The sequence below is a fragment of the Dermacentor albipictus genome, chromosome 1, assembly GCF_038994185.2.
Source record: "Dermacentor albipictus isolate Rhodes 1998 colony chromosome 1, USDA_Dalb.pri_finalv2, whole genome shotgun sequence".
In the NCBI taxonomy this organism is placed as follows: domain Eukaryota; kingdom Metazoa; phylum Arthropoda; class Arachnida; order Ixodida; family Ixodidae; genus Dermacentor; species Dermacentor albipictus.
In genome coordinates this window covers 8,670,140-8,689,101 of record NC_091821.1, presented here as the reverse complement: position 1 = coordinate 8,689,101, position 18,962 = coordinate 8,670,140, and the positions used below count along the sequence as shown (strand labels likewise).

Below are 18,962 nucleotides of genomic sequence, written 5' to 3'. Positions count from 1 at the left end.
GGGCGCCAATGGTACGACATTTACGAGTTCTCTTCATTCTCACGAATAAAGCCTTTGTTTTATTGGCTGCTATTGGCAAGCGTGATTACCCGAGGTGCGGTAATGCCACAAGATTGGGAACGGTATAGAGCACGCTTCGCCATCGATTAATGGCGTCTTCATGCAAAACATGTGAAGACTGCCATGAATCCCGTGCCAGCGGAAGGTCGCGTTACTGTTGGTATGCACTCGCAATAGAGAGTATGGAGATAGCGACGTCACTGGTGCACTAGTTCATATTTATTGCCAATGTACTGCAGGCTTTGTAGCACGCAAGACAAATTTTAGAGCACTTTTTATTCAGATAATATTATGTATTTGGATCCTCAATTCCCGAATTGCAACGTTCCTCCTATAATTGGTAATTAAGTGGTGATTTAAGATATCCTTATTAATTATCTGCCATATCTTGCACCATACCGAGTTCCAGGTGGTCACAAAGACAGAACCTGATAGAACATGGGAAAACAACCTCAGCAAATTCACCTTTTTATAAAATTCTGTGCAGCTGAAACAACACACTGTATCTGTGATATGAAGTCACGCCGCAACACAATAATAAAGAGACAGTTAACTAGGACTAGGAGACAATCTTTTTACTCCACACCGCGAAACTGATAATTACGTGATTCAAACGATACAAAACTGAGAAATGGAACACTGTATACATACTGACGACACAAAACGCATTTAGCCAATTAATTTTTTTAGCCCACACATTTTGCGACTATTACGTATTATGTTGATAAAGCTGCATCCGACAATGCTGCGGCACTACATATCTGGTACATCGGGTACATGAGCTCGGGCTGCTGATTACCGAAGCATTCTTTAGCATTTACGCCTGGTCAAGCCCACGGAAAGAGGGTGTCTTCATACGTATATAACCCTACACCCTCCCCCCCCCCCGCCGAACTGCCACCCGGGTCCTACGGCCCCCCGCCCCCTCCCTCCCCATTCCCTCCCCATTACTACGTCACTGCGCCGGACCGACTTGGATCACGGAGGACGCGGCAGTGGATTTGCAACACTGGGCATGTACCGCTCTGAAGAGGAAGCTTTAGCTCGGGCTTGTTACGATCGGCCTGCAGGGGTAGTGACCTTCGAACCTCCCCTAGCCCGCTGCGACGAGTCGCTTTGTAAAGCCAAAAATGTGCCTCCTTCAGACAGCCCAACGGCGCCAGCAAGGCTATCGACGTTTGGCGGATCGAGTATTGTTAGTTGGTTCGATGTTGCCTTCACCGTCTAATTGGAGCAAGAGAACTCCTGGAAACGGGTGTTTTACGTCCCTTTCTAGCGGGACCCAGTAATCGTCACAGTCGTTTGAGAGACGCGGCGGCTAACTGCAGAGTCAGCTCTCAAATCCAGAGGCGGCAGTTTGAGTCAAGCGTGACAACCCCTGTCTACGAGGACCCTCTCCGCTCAGTGTGTTCAGTGAAACAGAAGCGCGGGAATGAGTGTGTGATCTCTCGCCCTCAAAGGCGGGTCGACTACGACTACGACGACTTTGGGGTGGTCCGACTGGACGAAGGCTGGATGGTAGTTTTCGCTCACCTATGGATCTAGGGAGGACAGAGAGTTTTTAAGCAGCCATTTTCGGCTGCTCGGTGTGCGTCGTGCTTCGTTTTCAGTAATGCTAGACTGATGATATGTAACGTTCTCCTGTCTTCATGTAGATAGGGTAAATAAACCCCGTACTCCTAGTTTTCCACGAGAGCAAGTGCCTCCCTACAACCACGTCCCAAGTGTGGATGAGTTGGACGACGGCATGGATCCGCGACCACATTTTCACATGCCCGACTCCAAACCGTACAGGCTGTTGCGGCGCCGTTTCTCGAACCTCGACCGACGTTACTATTGGGTAGCGTGGCGTTAAGAGCGGGCTGCAGGTGTCCAGTAGACCATGGCGACTAGGCGAGGACGAGACGATTTCTAGTGCGAACTTTGCACTGTTTATTCAAAGGTCGGTAAAAGATATCAAAACAGAGAATGAATGAAGTGAAAAAGTACATTGCGGGGCCCCTCAAATAGGCCCATTAAAATCGTAGGCGGTCTCTTCCTCACGTCAACGTCACGGGACAGGCACTGAGTCTGGTTATGGATTTGCGGCTACTCCTACTTTCCCTGGTGACGTTTCTCTGCGGCTGCTCCTACTGTCCCAGGTGACGTTGCCCATCCACATCGTTTCTTTGCGGCTGCTCCCACTTTCCCAGGTGACTTCTCACTTGCTTGTCTACGCTGGTGGCAACCCGCGGGTCCGGGATCGTAGGTGCTTAAAGAAGGGACTTGCGCTAAAAAAGACACGGACGAGTAAGGACATGGACGGGCGCAAACTCGCGACTGATTTTATTCAGAAGGAACACAAATATATATACCTAGATTCTTATTGCCTAATCATTGCCTAAGCGCACATGCCAAGAATGTTTTCTCTTTCTTATACAAATTGATACTGGAATCGCTTACGCAATCATTCCAGTATCAATTCCAGTATCAATTCCAGTATCAATTTGTATAAGAAAGAGAAAACGTTCTTGGCATGTGCGCTTAGGCAATGATTAGGCAATAAGAATCTAGGTATATATATTTGAGTTCCTTCTGAATAAAATCAGTCGCGAGTTTGCGCCCGTCCATGTCCTTACTCGTCCGTGTCTTTTTTAGCGCAATTCCCTTCTTTAAGTATGTACGACCGACTCGCCCAACAACGTGCTCTCCTGATCGTAGGTGGCTGATCCTTTGTTCTAGGCGACGCTGGTTCGCGGAAAGCGTTCTGCCCTAGAGTTGGACAGTTCATGGAAAGGGTTCTCACGCACACACCCAAAGGGGCCTGTAAACACTGCGGCTGCCAAACCGGCGACCACTCAAGGCAACCACAATCAAGTAGGAATCCATCCTCCGTTTAGATGAGGCATGGTGGTTGAGCATCCTTTTTTCCCGGAGTGTTACGCGCCAACCGTAACAGCAGCAACCACTCGATACAACCATAGCAAATTATGAATCCACCCTGCGTTTCGATGAGGCATGGTGGTTGAGCATCCTTTTTGCCCGGGGTGTAACAGGCCAACCGTAACAGCAGCAACCACTCGATACAACCATAGCAAATTATGAATCCACCCTGCGTTTCGATGAGGCATGGTGGTTGAGCATCCTTTTTGCACGGGGTGTAACAGGCCAACCGTAACAGGCCCAACTTCAGCACGGCCCATTCAAGTGCACGTAAAACGCAAAAACGCTTTTCTGAGATAACCCCGGGACCGAATTTAATAAAATTTGTTGGATTTGAGAGAGAAAGTTAAATTCTAGTGACTGGTGGAAGCGGAATATTGATTTAGGGGCTGAATTTTATGAAAAAGCTTATCAAAATTTCGAAAGTATGAAAAGTATAGACGCACGAAGTTTATATATCAATAGCTCTGCATCACCCGGCGTGGTTGCTCAGTGGCTATGGTGTTGGGCTGCTGAGCACGAGGTCGCGGGATTGAATCCCGGCCACGGCGGGAGCATTTCGATGGGGCCGAAATGCGAAAACACCGCTGTACTTAGATTTAGGTTCACGTTAAAGAACCCCAGGTTATCAAAATTTCAGGAGTCCCCCACTACGGCGTGCCTCATAATCAGAAGGTGGTTTTGGCACTTAAAACCCCGTAATTTAATTTAGTTTAATAGCTCGAGCTATTATCTGTCAAAGGCATCCAATCCATTATTCAAAGCGGACCAACTCGGTATGTCAATTTCTATCTTGTGTGAATGTGTTACGTTGTGCACAAGGGTTCTGCGAAAGCTGTATATCCAAATTACTTGCTTTTTTTAGGTTCATGTGCGATGTATCAGTTTTGTCGGCTTCAGATGTACTATCAGATGCAATTCACAGAATTGTGATATCATTTTTCCTTGCTGAGTTAGAGAGTTGTAAATTTGATAGTTTCGTTTCTTGAAAATTTTTGATTTTTGGCACTTTTTAACAAAAAATAACAATCTACATCAAAAATTGGAAAAGAAAAGTCACTTGATTTTAAGTTTTATCCTAAATGCAACAAATTTCCTCAAATTTCGCGCAGTGCTTGCAGAGAAAAACGAATTCTCCTTTTACACGTATTTAGATAGGAGCACCCGAGCTAAAGCTTCCTCTTACGTGAAACTTTTTGACGCCGACTTCGAGGACTGGCTTAACTAAACTCTTTGATGCCAACTTCGGTCGTTGGCTTCGTTGCAGTAGGTGTGTGCAGCTCTTCAATGAAACTCTGCGAGGCCTGATTTGGTAACTAGGCATGCGCCACTTGGCATTTGTCGCTCTGCGATGACAAAAATGATTCTTTAAATTTCTCTAAAGATCGACGGAATTAAATCCGCGCCATGCGCCATCCTTACAGTAACGTCGCTAGATTGCGCAGTATGTCCAGGAGGAAGTGTGAATGGAGAGCCCAACTGCATACATGTGTCGGCGTTGGCAATACGGCGTGTCGCTATACATTGCTTCAGTGCTAATCGCATTCACGTCGATTTTCATTGTAAGAAGGTTTGTGCCGTGATTTGTCATACTGAGGATTAAAAGCCAGACTGAATGCTTCAGTCTTTTTCTCTCACGAGCAAAAGAACATTTTTATGCCATCGCACTCAATGTAGTAATACAGTGTGTCAAAATGGCTGAAGAGCAGGAATTAAAAAAAAAAAACCTATCAGCAGCAGATTTCTAGCAGAATTTTTCATACAGCATTTCAAGGTACTTCTAAATACGAGTATATTGAGAATAACATGATAATTAGTTTGTACAATGACCTCATTTCAGATGTATAAGCGCCCTATGCTCTATTGAATACAGAATAGAACACTAAGATAGTATAATTTTTAAAAGCTGTTCTACTATATTAGCAGACGTCATCAGCATTATATCGTACCGTTCAAAGTGCGTGAAAATGATGCGTGTCAGTAGATATCTACTAAATCTTCGTGAGCTACATCTATGACTTTCGCGCACTCTTTTTCTATATACACTGGTGCGAAGCGTTTCCCCGGTGATTGGCAGCATCAGATTCTTAATCACACTGAGATAGTCAAGAGTACTAGAACAAAGAATATCGCTGCACGGAGTGAATGTTTCCACCATGGTGTCGTAACGAAATGATTTTCCTTCTGGTTCTAGCTTCGTCCCACTGAAAAAAAGTTCCTTTTCGGTTTTGCTCCTGAACAAAAAACAAAAATGATCTGTAATGGTTGATAAGGGTTTTTGTTTCCCTGCAGAACTTGTGAAGCAGAGTAACGATTAAAACATAGTATTTATTTCTCTGAATAGGTGAATTATGAATTCTGAGATTGTGCTCAGGGCCTTGAGTCATGGTATACAGCATGACCTCAGAAGCAGCCCGTCATCGAGTGTATCAGCCAAAATGCGAGACTGCTGTTGAGTTAAACCAAACTTAAAGAAACGATCAACTCTAGCAATAACGCGTTGTTCCCGTAGAAAACGAAACGGTAAGCTCTTCAGCGTGCAAGCCCCAAATTTTGCCACGATGCCGATCTTCTAATGCACAGAGCGGCAGGCATCGATTAGTGGAGCGCTCGATCGGCTGTCGTTCGCACTATCCCTGCCTGGGATAAGCGCTAATGGTGACGTTGCCTGACGCCTGTTGTTTGGGATTGCCGACTTTCCTGTCGAACCGAAAACTCATAAAAATATATTGGTTTCACTCCGAAACAAAATAATAAATAATGTTTCAGTTACGTATTCGTTCCGGTCAAAAATGTCATTTTACTTCGTTTCTCGTTTTACAGAGGAGCTGTCTTAGGCTGGTCGCCAGCGTTTTGTGATGTGCATATAGCGGAAAAGCGATGGTAGTGTCTACAGAGCTAAAATATCTTAATCATCAGGCGAAATCGCATCAGCCCGTGTGCCCCAGCGGCGTTTGAGGCCAGATGTGTCAAAATCGGGTATGGATGATAGATGATGGTTTGATGCGTTGCGATCTACGCAAACAACGACAGCGCGGCCATAGCGCCTATGCGTATACCGATGACGGGCAACACCGTGCACTGTGCCGACGCGGGCGCCGTACAGACAGCGCCCGCGTCTCCTCAACAGCGAGGACGGAATCGGTTTCGCCACCGTATACGTTAATCCCGGAATGTCAAAGTGGGACCGTGAAGACTTTACGATTGACACATTCGAGTGGATCCTCCAGGTGCACCCAAATCCCATCGTCATTGTGGGTGAATTTAACATCGCTGTGTTTCGTGACGACGGAAAGTGGTTCTTGACGTTTCGCTTGAGCAGGTTCGGCCTTCAATGTTACACCTAGACCAGTGTCTCCACCACGACGCGCCCTCGGTCGTGCATAGACCTAACTTTCGCTAAAAACATCTCCAGTGTCGTCACAGAGCCCATGGCCGTCTATCATAGCGACCATAAAGCCGTAATACTGTGGTCACGAGATAAACGTAATTGCAAATCAACTTAACAACGTGCATAATTGTGTTATATTGTTTCGTTGTATTATTTTTATAGTTATTTACACCTCCAATGGTCACCGCCTTCACACAGTGGAATGGCTCAGAATTTTTTGTTTTCGTTCCGTTCCGAAACACTGGCTTCGACTTCTGTCCTCACGGTGACTCGTCAACTCCAGGACAGCAGTCGGTTCTAGTCTGAGATCGAATCGTCGACTCCAGTTTGAAATCCTGCTCGTTGGAATAAGGTCGATCACTTCACACCCCTGTCTTCCAATGTATTACCTCTACAGTGTTTGGATTCACACTGAGATAGATGCATGCGCGTGTACTCGCTACCGAGACTCGTAACTGAAACATAAACAAGTGCTCCTTCTAATAACAAAGCGGCATGCTTTTGGTACCTCAGTCAGGAACCTAAAATATACGTTCTCTATGGATCCCTGACACGAATCGCCTTAATTGCTTTCATCCACGCTTCACATGGGACACTTCACCTGGGCATGTTCTATACTCAACAGCGATTATAGTAGGTGTAATGTCCATGCGGGCTACGACTTTATGTTTTCGTTTACATTTTTGTAAGTAGTACTAATAAGTTCAAAACGTTCAAGAGTGATGAACGACTGTGAGTGAGGCGTCGGCAGCATGTGTTTAATGAATTCAAAAACGCTGCTGTACTGCGCTTTAAGTGCCCGTGAAAGATGCCCAGGCGGTCATAATATTATCCGGCGCCCTTCATTATTCCCTAATAACATACTGCGGACTTTGTGGACGCTGAAGTCCACAAAAAATTGAAATTTTTGGCTGCAGATAAATGGAAATAGAAAATGAATTATACTCACGGTAGCGACTCTGTCACCCCGACGAGGAAAGGTGTCATGTCGTTACCAGCCACTTGCCACGTCGCAATCGAACATCCCACCAGTGATAGCAGTGCAAATACAGACACAGCAGTCTTAGGACGACTGTGAGAAATGAAAAACAAAAAATAATGGAAACGTGAAGAACTCAATTGCTGCCTCACCGATTACGCAAACGGGACAGCTAAATATAACGCCTGAAAAATGATCGAACATGCTGCCTTTGCAGGAGATGCTAGTTAGAGGTTCATTTGTTCTGAAATTAGGAATCACCTTTCCGATTACGGGCAACAAGAAACATCAACATTCCGTGTATAATCACTGCGTATTCACAAACGTTCAGTTAAACCCTTCCGATGTCCATTCACGACACGTTCACATTGCCAGTGAAAATTAGTTCGCGAGTGTCTCCTCAAAGACAGCGTGCATTACGTAGCACGAAATGCGAGGGATTGTGATGCAACCAGCCGCTCCTCTTGCTGCTGACACTTTCCTATTTCCCAAATAGGGAAAAGGAAATTCTGATGCAAAGTGGACGCACATTATCTTCTGTGACGCCTTCTACATTGCGGTTATCTGAAGCACACATGTAATACACTGCGTATGACTGATCCTTCAAGACGTATATAGTCTTTGCATGGATGCTCGCGCCACAGCTGCGTCAGATTATGGCCATGCATAAACTTAATCACAGCACTTAAAAGAGGTGAATGATAAAGCAGTTATGTATCTTGCTGGTAGGTATTGCGCATAGTATGAGCTGTAGAAACGGTAAACTCCCGAAATAGGGCCTTATGGTCCCTTTCCAGTTCCAGTTATCATCACCTTCCCGCGGACATTGCAATGATTGAAAATCTTAACTACTTTAAGAACGTCTGAGCTAGTTCACTTCAAATCTGCGAAACGCAGAACATCGGCATTGTGGTTTCTCCGGCAAATTCCCGTGTTGCACTGAATTCCTGGGATTGCTAAGAAGGCAGACTTGTCAGCGCTAGCCTTGAAGCAGTTGTCTCTGTTTCACTTCAACAAGTCTTATTGTGACCGAATACACGTTTACACGGACGGTTCCACCAATTCAAACAGCTCAACCAGAGCAGTAGTTGTTCCATCGTACAATACTCTTTGCATCTGTTTGCAATTTGAATATGTGCACAATACAACGTCGACAGCAGCAGAACTTGCGGCTCTTCATGGTGCCTCCAAGTACATGCTCCAGGAGCGTCCAAATCGTTGAGCCATTTTCTGTGATTCCTAAGCAGCCCTACAAACTGCAGTTTGCCCTACGTCATGGGTTACACGAGCCGCTAGTGTACGAGATAAGGCACGCTCATAATAACGCGCTCTAGAAAGGCCACGACATTATATTTTAGTGGTTGCCAAGCCATTGCGGCATTGTCGGCAATGACAGCGCAGATGAAGCTGCGTGTTCAGCTCACGAAGAACATCAGTGATTTTCTATACCACTTTCAAGAACTGATGCTGCGCGAGAACTTCAATCCCTTGCTCGCCACATCACAATTGTACGATGGAATTCACCGATTTTAACCAAATCACGGTTGCACTCTCTCCACCCTTACTTGCGACTTCGCCTGCTACCTGGACTCTCCCATCGCGGAACAACTTTACTGTTTGGCATTGGTAGGGCGTCATATTTACAAATTTCCATTCATTCCTGATAGGAATTACCAGCAGTGCGGCGTGCAATTTTTGCGGGTGCGATGAGATTATAGAGCACCTGCTGTGTCATTGCCCAACCTGTGACACTCAACGATGTACTTTACAAGCGAAGCTCAACCTGTTACACAGCAGAGCGCTCTCAGAAGAAAAGATCCTTGGACCATTGCCTATGCGTTCTTGCATGCAAAAGGCCACAAAAGCCCTTCTCCGTTTCTTGAAGGACACTGGATTACATGAACGCTTGTGACAGTGGAGATTCCTCTGCGACTGACTGTGAATGACTAACTATTATTTTTTTTCTCCTTATCTGTTCTTCCCTTTTCCCCTCCACCAGTGTGGGGTAACTAAACGGGCACGTTTTTGGTTATCCTCACTATCTTTACCTCTTCGTCCTTCTCTCTCTCTCTGAGCTAGTTGGAATTGTATGAATACGACTCATGTCTGTATCAGATTTTTTTTCGTATTATTCGTTTAGCGCTTATTAATATTTATTTTTTAATACCAGCTAAGATTGTGTATATAAGATTTATTTTTGTTACCGCTTTCTTTTTTAATAATAGTCCATCATATTTTGTATTTTTGGTTACCACTCCCCTCTGCAAGGCTATAATAAATAAATAAATAAAATACTGCAACAAAATCTCATTTTGCCGAAATTTAATATACAGGGCACACTATTATTGAAGCAATCACGGGAAAGTCGCAGGGGTGGTAGGTGTTGATAGTTCTTAGTGTGGACCTTAACATAGCACCTGAGCAAACGAAACTTGAATTTGATGGTTAGCCGGTGCGACCAAAATTCCAGCTTATCGCCTTTGAGATTTACAGCGCCTAATCTTGGATGTCATGCCAAGGAGCCTGACTGCTTATTAACGTCGTGGGTAGTGCATCATTTCTGGCGAGCAGTAATGGCGGCGTTTTTGGCAGTTTCAGTATCAGAACGTGTAGTTTTGCTTGCTTTTCGGGACACATCCACTCGCATTTCAAACTCGAAGTTTTACACACGGCATTCTAAAACTGGAACAGCTAACATAGAAAGGAAGAAACAAGCCGAGCCGGCCAGATGAAACAACACAGCGCTGACATCCAACTGGAGTCAGCGCTCTGTTCCAATTGGAAGTCAGCGCTCTGTTCTTTCGTCTGGCCGGTTTGGCTTGTTCCTTCCTAACTATGTAGCGCTGTACCAGTTTTAGAATGCAATACCAACTAACCCAATCCTCACGCCTAGTGAACTTACACGGAGGCATGCTAATGCATAATCTATCAGAAACTAAAGGCTTTTTACGCGTTGTAAAACTTTCTTGGCATTGGTGTTCAATCCTTCAAACTAGAATTTTTTTTTGTTTTTTCGTGCTGAAAGGGATGAACAAAAAAATTAAAAGCAAGTTCAAACTGGAACGCTTGGCGTAAATTATTCCCTACTGGCTCGCATTGTGCACATCTTGTACGCAAATGAGCATCGGATAGCGCTATCGCGACAGAACGTCGGCCGAGCAAACATTTGTGGTTCATCCCTCTTTCATAGAAATCAGCAGAATACGAAAGTGAAACGTGTCTTCCCAGAAGCTGCTGCATGCTTGCTTCGTGAACTGAGGTTCAGCTGCCGCGAAGGCACGTGATTAGCGGGTAGGCGACCGTCTGGCAGGTTGCTCGGAGCGTGGAGCAACCCTGTTAGAGAGGGGAGTCCTGCTGCCAAGTGGCTTCGGCGAAGGTACGAGCATTGTGGTAGGGCTCCTTAGTACGCCCTGAGCAGCCAGTTGAGTTGCGACGCACTCAGCTTCAGGAATGCGAGCGGCAGAGTTCGCAGCGTGGGCCACGTACGCGCGAAGGCGTTCTGCTTCAGCTGGCATGTCTGGCATGGCTGGCTGGCAGGCTGGCTAGCGAAGAAGTTTTATTAGTTTGTGCCATCGCAAGCGAAGCAATAGGTGGCGTGTGCGCACTGCTGATGCATCTTCACGCTGCAGTCCATATAGGGATTGCCAAGGTAATGTGACTGGCTAATCAACCGCGAAAGACAAATCACGTGCAGAAACTGCGTCGTCACTTCAGCAGAAGGTCTATACTGCCTAGACTACGCTACACTGCGTTGGAGACTACTGAAACGTTCATGTCGGCCCTTGTTAGTCTCATGATGCAGTACTTCGCTTCACCGCTCCTAGATGGCGGCGCCATATCACTGTCAAGAGTATATTTCACGCGTTGGCAACGGTGTCATTCATTGTTCACCTTCATTGTTTCAAAATTGATATCTCCTCTCCATTGGAAATACTGTTTGTGAGCACTAAAAATTCTCACCCAACCTTAATATTCAGATCTTGCTCCCGCCCTCCTGATGCCGATTCAAGCTTTGTTGCATGCTTCCATGAGGCACATTGCACTCTGGCACATTCATTTCCTAACGCGCCAACCATCCTGTTAGGCGATTTCAACTTTCCAACAATAGTATGGTCTGACATAGCACAAACATTATCGAAGCACAATGCAGAAAGTGAATTTGTTGACACGTGTCTTACGTTTGGCTTATCTCAGCTCATCTTCAATCCAACAAGGCATATAAATCAACCGTCCAGCTTGCTCGACTTCTTGTTTGCCACGCATCCTGACAACTTTTCTGAGATAACATTTTTGCCTGGGCTTAGTGATCATGCTGTAATTCACGCTACTTATCAATTTCATATAGCATATCCCCCCAAAATAAGAAAGATCATAACGCTATACGACAAAGGGAATTATGTCGCGTTCAATGAAAAGTTACCTCAGTTCAGTTACTCCTTTCTTGAAACGTTCACTTGTCGTTCCGTTGAAGATAACTGGTTAATGTTTAAATGCAAAATGCAAGAACTAACGAAAGCCCGTATTCCTACCATCACTCTAACTGAACGGCCCTCATCCCCTTGGTTTAATAACACATTAAAACGCCTAAAAAATAAAAAGAAAAGGCTTTATCATATCGCCAAGCAATCTAACATGTCACGCGCATGGGAAAAGTACCTCTACATTGACAAAATGTTTCAGTCAGAAGCTAACAAAACTAAGTGATCATTCTTTTTAGCCTCACTTCCTGATATGCTACGTAATAACCCACGTAAATTCTGGAAGGTTTTCAATCCATGCCCAAAGAAATCGATAAAGATACTTGACCGAAATGGCGTCCCTATCCCTGATACTGAACTTGCAACAACACTTGAATCAACATTCTGTTCAGTTTTTACAAAAGAATCTGAAGGCAATCTTCCTTATTTCCCTAAACCTCCATATGCTCTCATGCCAGCCATCACGTTTGAACCTGATGGCATTTGCAGACTAATAGAATCTTTGAAGCTAACTTCATCGGCTGGCATTGACGAAATTATTGCGAAAGTGCTTAAAAATACAAAAGATGTCACTAGTGTCATCCTATCACACATTTTTCAACTGTCACTCTCGTCTGGAGTGGTGCCGCAGGACTGGAAGACAGGTAAGATCATTCCAGTCCCCAAAAAAAGCTTGTTCAACGTCATGTCTTGACTACCGGCGAATTTTCATTACCAGCATTTGTTCCAAACTGATGGAGCATGTCATCGTTTCCCACATCATGAGATTTATAATTTCTAACAACTTTTTTTATCATAGTCAGCACGGATTTAAGAACTTATCTTGCGGTACTCAACTTGCACTCTTTATAAATGACATCAGTTCCCTATTAGACCTTAATGTACCCGTAGACTCATTGTTTTTAGACTTCGAGAAAGCTTTTGATAAGGTACCCCACAACCGTCTTTTCTTGAAACTTTCAGTCCTGAATCTCAATGCCCTAATTTATAATTGGTTGCGCAGCTTTCTGACCGGCCGGCAACAGTTCGTTTTTGCAAATAACTTTTCATCCCCTCTCTCGTGCGCTTTCTGGGGTTCCTCAAGGTTCTGTTCTTGGCCCCCTCCTCTTTTTAATCTACGTTAATGACCTTTCTAATGACATATCTTCTAACGTACGCCTATTTGCGGACGACTGTGTTATTTACCGACCGATTAACAATAGCTCAGATATCCCTGTCCTGCAGGGTGACACCAAAACAGTTGCAAAATGGTGTAAGACATGGTTAATGTCATTAAATGTAAATAAAACCTCATTAATCTGTTTCAATCGTCGGCATTCTTATGTAGCACCCTCATATCTCTTAGGTAATTCAATAATATCATCTGTGACCTGTTATAAATACTTGGGGCTTATCTTAACGCAAGATCTTTCATGGTCCTCTCACATCGCTAAAATAGCTAACGAGGCTAACCGCACCTTAGGCTTTCTCCGGCGACATATTAAATTTGCCCCTCCTCCGATAAAAACTCTTGCCTACAAATCTGTCGTAGAGCCCAAACTTGACTACGCATGGTCAATTTGGGACCCTCATCATAATAATCTTTATAACATGCTTAAATCTCTCCAAAAGCGCGCAGCCCGATTTATCTTCTATGACTATTCTTCTTATACAAGTGTCACAGCGCTAAAATCTAATGCGAATCTTCCTAGACTAGAAGTGAGACATTAAGTGTCCAGGCTCATTCTATATCACAAGTTTTATCATGCCCCGATTGGTAACAGCGTCATATCGCCAGCTCACTGCCATTCATCCCGGGCCAATCATTCATAGTCAGTGTACCCCCCGCATGCGCGCACATCATCCCATCTTCATTCGTTTTTCCACGTACAGCGAGAGACTGGAATGATCTGCCTGAAGAAGCGACGGACCACTCCAGTGCGACTGCATTCAGAACTGCCATCGAACGCATTTTTCTGTGAAGCAGCCCACCCCTCATGTAAAACCTATCTACAGGGGCATTTCAAGAATAAGTAAATAAACAAATACATAAATAAATAAAATAAATAAATTACAGGAAGTTGATGGTAGACCCTGGCATAAAACACTTTGGTGTTAAAATTCATGCACTGCCTAACGAAATTACTTACTTCTTCAAAAGCAGAAGTATCGGCAGGCTCAGAAGGAAGAACTGGAAGTCTACGGATAGGTACCACAAGTGGGGAAACATTCGCTGCGATAGGAAAACAAGTCACTGGCAACAATTTTCTCGTAATTTTCGCGAGTCTACTCTTTAACACATTCTATAGGCAATATGTTTGGAGTATTTAGTGCAATGCAAGACTTTTAGAAGCGTTCTAAGTTCACAGTGTAACTGTGTAGGCGTTACTGCATGTCGTGTCGTCTACTTCTGGCTGTCTTCAAGCCAGCGCGCGAAGCCTCTCCAACTTCTGCGCTAACCACCTGGCCGTCGATCCCCAGAGTGAGCTATCCAATCAGCGTGCGTTGGGAGCCTTCTGTCGCAGCGCCGAGCGTGTCCGCTATGCTGGGAACCACAAGGTAGCTGGGCATTTTGACGGGTGGTTGGAGGCGTCAAGTAAAGCCTGTCCGTACTACCACACCACTGTCATAAATGAGCTGTACCGTAGACGTACGCATGTGAGCGGCCCGATCGGCCTGCATGGTCCAGCCAGCTGGTGGCGCAGAGGTTAACCAGCCAAATAGAGAGCTAACATTCCTGTAACGAAGTGTAAAACAGCTGAACATTTAAAAAGAAGTGTTCATGATTACGCTCCTGTCGAAAATTAACACCAGCAGCAATATAGAATACACTTGGCTGCAGCTATTTTAGCGCGACGTTTGTCTGGTTCAGTTCTGTGCCACCAGGTGGCTGCACCATGCGGACCATTCTCGTTTGCGCCTCGGCTCATTGTGTAAAAAATTGGAGGACGCTTAAGCTTCGCCTTCAAGAGTCGGACGCGACAGCGTTCCCGTCGACCCGCCAAGGGGTATAAGACAATGCGCTACGGCACAGCGATCACTTACGATGCGCCCCGCATCGGACTTAGCGCCCACCTATCACGCGGTGAGCGTCGAGCAACGCAGCGTTCGGCGCGGCAACGAAACGTGCGCCTGAGCGAACGGAACGAACCAAAGAACTCGGTGTCTCGGAGGGGAAACGATCTACGCCAGCCAAACGTCGCGATCGGCACGGGCAGAGAGATAGATAGTAATCTAAAGAAAGGACCGGGAGCACGGCGAAGCGTCGTCAGGGGAGAGGGAGTCCCGCGACCCGCCTGGCAGCGGTCCCAATGCGCGCGCGGCGCGCCTCCTGTCGGGGCAGCGCCGTACATTGAGAGGAGGGGGTCTTCTGTGTTTGCCGCAAGATGGCTCTGCGTGTGCGGAAAGCGCAGAAGAAATGCAGCGGAAACGCACTTCGCAACTCGTGTAATTGTGACTTCTGTACGTTACATGTTCATAATTACCGATATACACCGCAGTATAACTTTCCATGGCTCGTTTCGAAGGCAACACCGCATTCACTAGAGGCGCGTTTGCACCGCTTGGAAGCATCGAACTCGTGGCTGAGTGGTAGCGTCTCCGTCTCACACTCCGGAGACCCTGGTTCGATTCCCACCGGGCCAATCTTGGAAGTTGCTTTTTATTTATGAAGCGCCTGCCGTGATTTATCGCTCACGGTCAACGCCGCAAACGCCGACACCGACGCCGACACCGACGCCGACGACACCGGCTTTTCTGCGACACGAGCTCCTTAACGCTATCGCGTTAAAACGCCCAGTCCACTTGCACTTTACACGAATATCGGACAGCCCGTGTAGAGTATGATGCGCTTCACCACTCGGCTCGCATGCTGCCTTGCTGAGGGACACGATGTCGAAGCTTGACATGTCGCCGATCGCTAGATTTGCAGCCCACAACGTAACATGGGCATTACATGGTGCTCGCGAAAAAGAAAGTGCGAGACCAGCACTGACCGCGCGTTCCGCGTCAGCATGGAAAATGTTGTAACACAAGCAGACGACACTTGCTGTGAGTCGGAAGTACATGAGTGCGGTGATAAATTGTCGTGTATTCCCTTTGTGTTAGTCATGTTTTACAGAAACAAATTAACCAACATCCCAACTATATCCAAGAAACTTTATTCACCATAAAGTCGGAAATATTACCGATCACACGACCTGGATTGCCAATCGGATAGCTCACTCAGTTGACCTCAGACGGGCAACACGTGTCAAGTGGGCTGGGTAGGCTGAAAACTCAGGCGGGTGGTGCCGCTGCGATCATTAGCAGAAATGCACATTTTTAACACCATAAACTAAATCACACGCTTTACGCGAAACGCTAGAATGTGTCACCTAATGATAGGAAGGACCTACGCTAACGACTCAGTACGTTTGTACGAAATCATGAAAATTGCTTCAGGGCCCCTTTTACTTGAAGGAGCGCGAAGAAGACGGGGACAGCTATCAAAAACAAACATGACGAGAGCTGAACTGCCAACTGAAAATTTTACTGAAAGAAGAACCAGCGCTACGCGATGTCAAAAAAGAAAAGAAAAACGCCAACACGAACCCAAAGGGTGAAGGTCATGCACCCTTCCTGGATGTAGAGGTGTCTATCCAGAAAAATTATTTCCCACTTTGATAGACCGAATGACGCTGCACTGACCCATTTAACTTCTCCTTTAGCGATGCAGTGAGCTTTTATAATTACTCTTTCTTTTTTGCTTTTTACGTGCTTCAGAAACCTAAGTGTCACTGAACATTGGAGTATATATGCGCATTTGTTGCAATGCGCAGCTAAATGGCTACCCTATCTGATTTTTTTACACTGCTTTTATGCTGCTTTGCACTATCAAAAAGCATTGCACGGTTTATCGCACGTACCCTCTTGCGCGTTCTATATCCGCCGACTTGGCCGTCAGCGGCGGTGGTTGACAATACCAGAGCTAATCATGTGCAGTCGCCGACTTTTGAAAGTAATCATGTGAGCACGGGCCAAAAGAGTTCATGCAGCAGCCCCCACCCCCTTTACCCCCTCCCACCAATATGTCTTCCATCATCCCACCAACAGATTAGTGACCTTCTCCACCTCTGTGGCGGCTGTCTTACGCTGTCATCACCTCCGCGGTATATCATATCGTCTCATTAGTTTGTTTCCAGCTGAATCCTTCATGTACGCCTCAAGAGAGTTCTGTTGCGGGTGATTCCGTTTACCCGAAGCAAAAAAAAAACGAAGAGAGAAAGAAGTATGGTTGATAACTCTTTCGCAGAGATCGGTAGAATACAAAAACGGAACCTGTTTTCGCGGTCCGCTGCAGAGAAAAGCGCGCGATTTACGGGTCGAGGACCGTGTCGCCCATAATTCTAACCTTTGAGCGATATCTGATTGTGCGATATGCCATAGTCAGAGAATCAGGATTAATTTTGACTAGCTGGAGTTCTTTAATGTACACTCAATGTACGGTAGACGTGCGTTTTTGCATTTCGCCGTTCCCAGAATGCGGAGTCAGGATTAAGGCCCGCTACCTCGTGCTTAGCAGCGCAACGCCATAGCCTCTAAGTCATCTCGGTGGGTGAAGGAAAACCAAGTTTTCACTGAAACAGCCATCTTAAAACATGAAAATGAAAACAAAGAGAGGTTCGAGTGTTGCAACGGTAACAACTTAACAGGCACACCAAAGAGGTTCCTTACGGTGTCAGGGATGACGTCGAAGCAGTAGTTTTGCACTTGTAGCAGCAGAACCAGCCACTGGCTTCGAAACTCTTCGTCCACTCTCTGAAAGTAGGTCTTTGCGTTCGGTCCGGACGTAATGAGTGGCAGTAGGCATAGGCACATGAGGAGAAAGAATACCGGAACCATGGTTCTAGAAGAGTATGAATGTTTTGTTACAATGCGTCCAGCATTTAAGTATACTAGGAAAGAGAAATATTATACAGACACAATGCACTGTTGCCATCTAGGTGACGCTAAGCTTTGCGCGTGAACAACGTTTGAAACTGTTTATCCATTCGTTTTTTTTTTTTTTTTTGTTGCGTTGCTCATAATGAGCACATAGCCAGTTGCATTTAGAAGACCTTGAATGGGATAGGCGATATATAAGAAGAGTTTAAGTCAACTTAGAAAACTCTTGAATATGATGCACTATTCGATTAAGAGGTCTAGATGTGTACACAAATTAAGAGATGTCTATGAGCCGACATTGTATCATAAGGTTTTTGTCATGATTTGTTGTTTTATGAGGCAGAACAAAGGTACACTAACTTCCCCTACCTCACCGGTCAAAATTCCGTCCTACGCATGTAACATGGCAGAAAACGATATATTCTTAGGGAAGAACGATTCGCTTTAAAAACGCCGCAGTGACAGTTTTCACAGATTGATCATACCGCACATCTGTCGCGCAGGAGGCCAGAGTTGACGTCACATGCATGGCGCCGTCGAACAAATAGCCTGCTGCAGCACGACCAGCTCCCGTGAAACGAGTGCGCGCAATACCCCCTCTCCCAATACTCTGCGCATCAAGAGAAGAGCCTAAGAACGTGTAAGTAAAGGAAGGGAGGTCAGCCAGACTCTGGTTTCCTACCCCATGCAGGGAAAAGGCGGTTAGGAGATGAAAACAAAAAAAAATATGATAGAAAACACTAAGCATCGCTTCATCCGGATGTGAACAGCTGCTCACTGAGATCTATCGACTTCAGGATCTGTCGAAACGCACGTGTCGCTTTCTTGGTTTATGAGGCGTGTGACTATGGTTCAAGTACTCTTGTAACTGTGCACGCTCTTGAAGCCAGGCGATCTAACGTGGTGCGGAGTAGAAGGCGCGGCTCGTCATAGCACGCAGAGACGCAGAGGGGATGTTCCATAAATTTGCCACAGACGCAACTGTCGTAGGAAGGTGTGTCACTCATCCGAATGAGGAGGAATAGGTAAGTTTAGAAGAGAAGGGAGATAAAAGGAAAATGAGGCTGAACCCTTGCTCACACTGACCCTGCGTGTTTTACAAGCCATTGCGTATCTTAACCTTGCGGTTCTTCAAGCCATATACCCTGAAAGGTATCCCAGTGCGGACTGCCCTGCTTGTGGACTAACGGCAACATTGGACCATGTGCTATGGGAGTGTGAAACCATC

The 18,962-nt window shown here is 45.7% G+C and overlaps 1 protein-coding gene across 2 annotated transcripts in view; it reads right to left on the bottom strand.

Annotated features, from left to right (window-relative positions):
* LOC135897358 (nose resistant to fluoxetine protein 6-like) overlaps positions 1–18,962 on the bottom strand; it is a 76,460-nt gene that overhangs the window by 35,475 nt on the left and 22,023 nt on the right. For both annotated transcript variants that reach the window (XM_070538896.1, XM_065425970.1), the window contains exons 4-6: positions 17,525–17,696; positions 13,960–14,042; positions 7,323–7,445 (exon numbers count right to left, since the gene is read on the bottom strand). In XM_070538896.1, the coding sequence (XP_070394997.1) occupies positions 7,323–7,445; positions 13,960–14,042; positions 17,525–17,696 (378 nt within the window). The remainder of the gene's footprint in view (positions 1–7,322; positions 7,446–13,959; positions 14,043–17,524; positions 17,697–18,962) is intronic.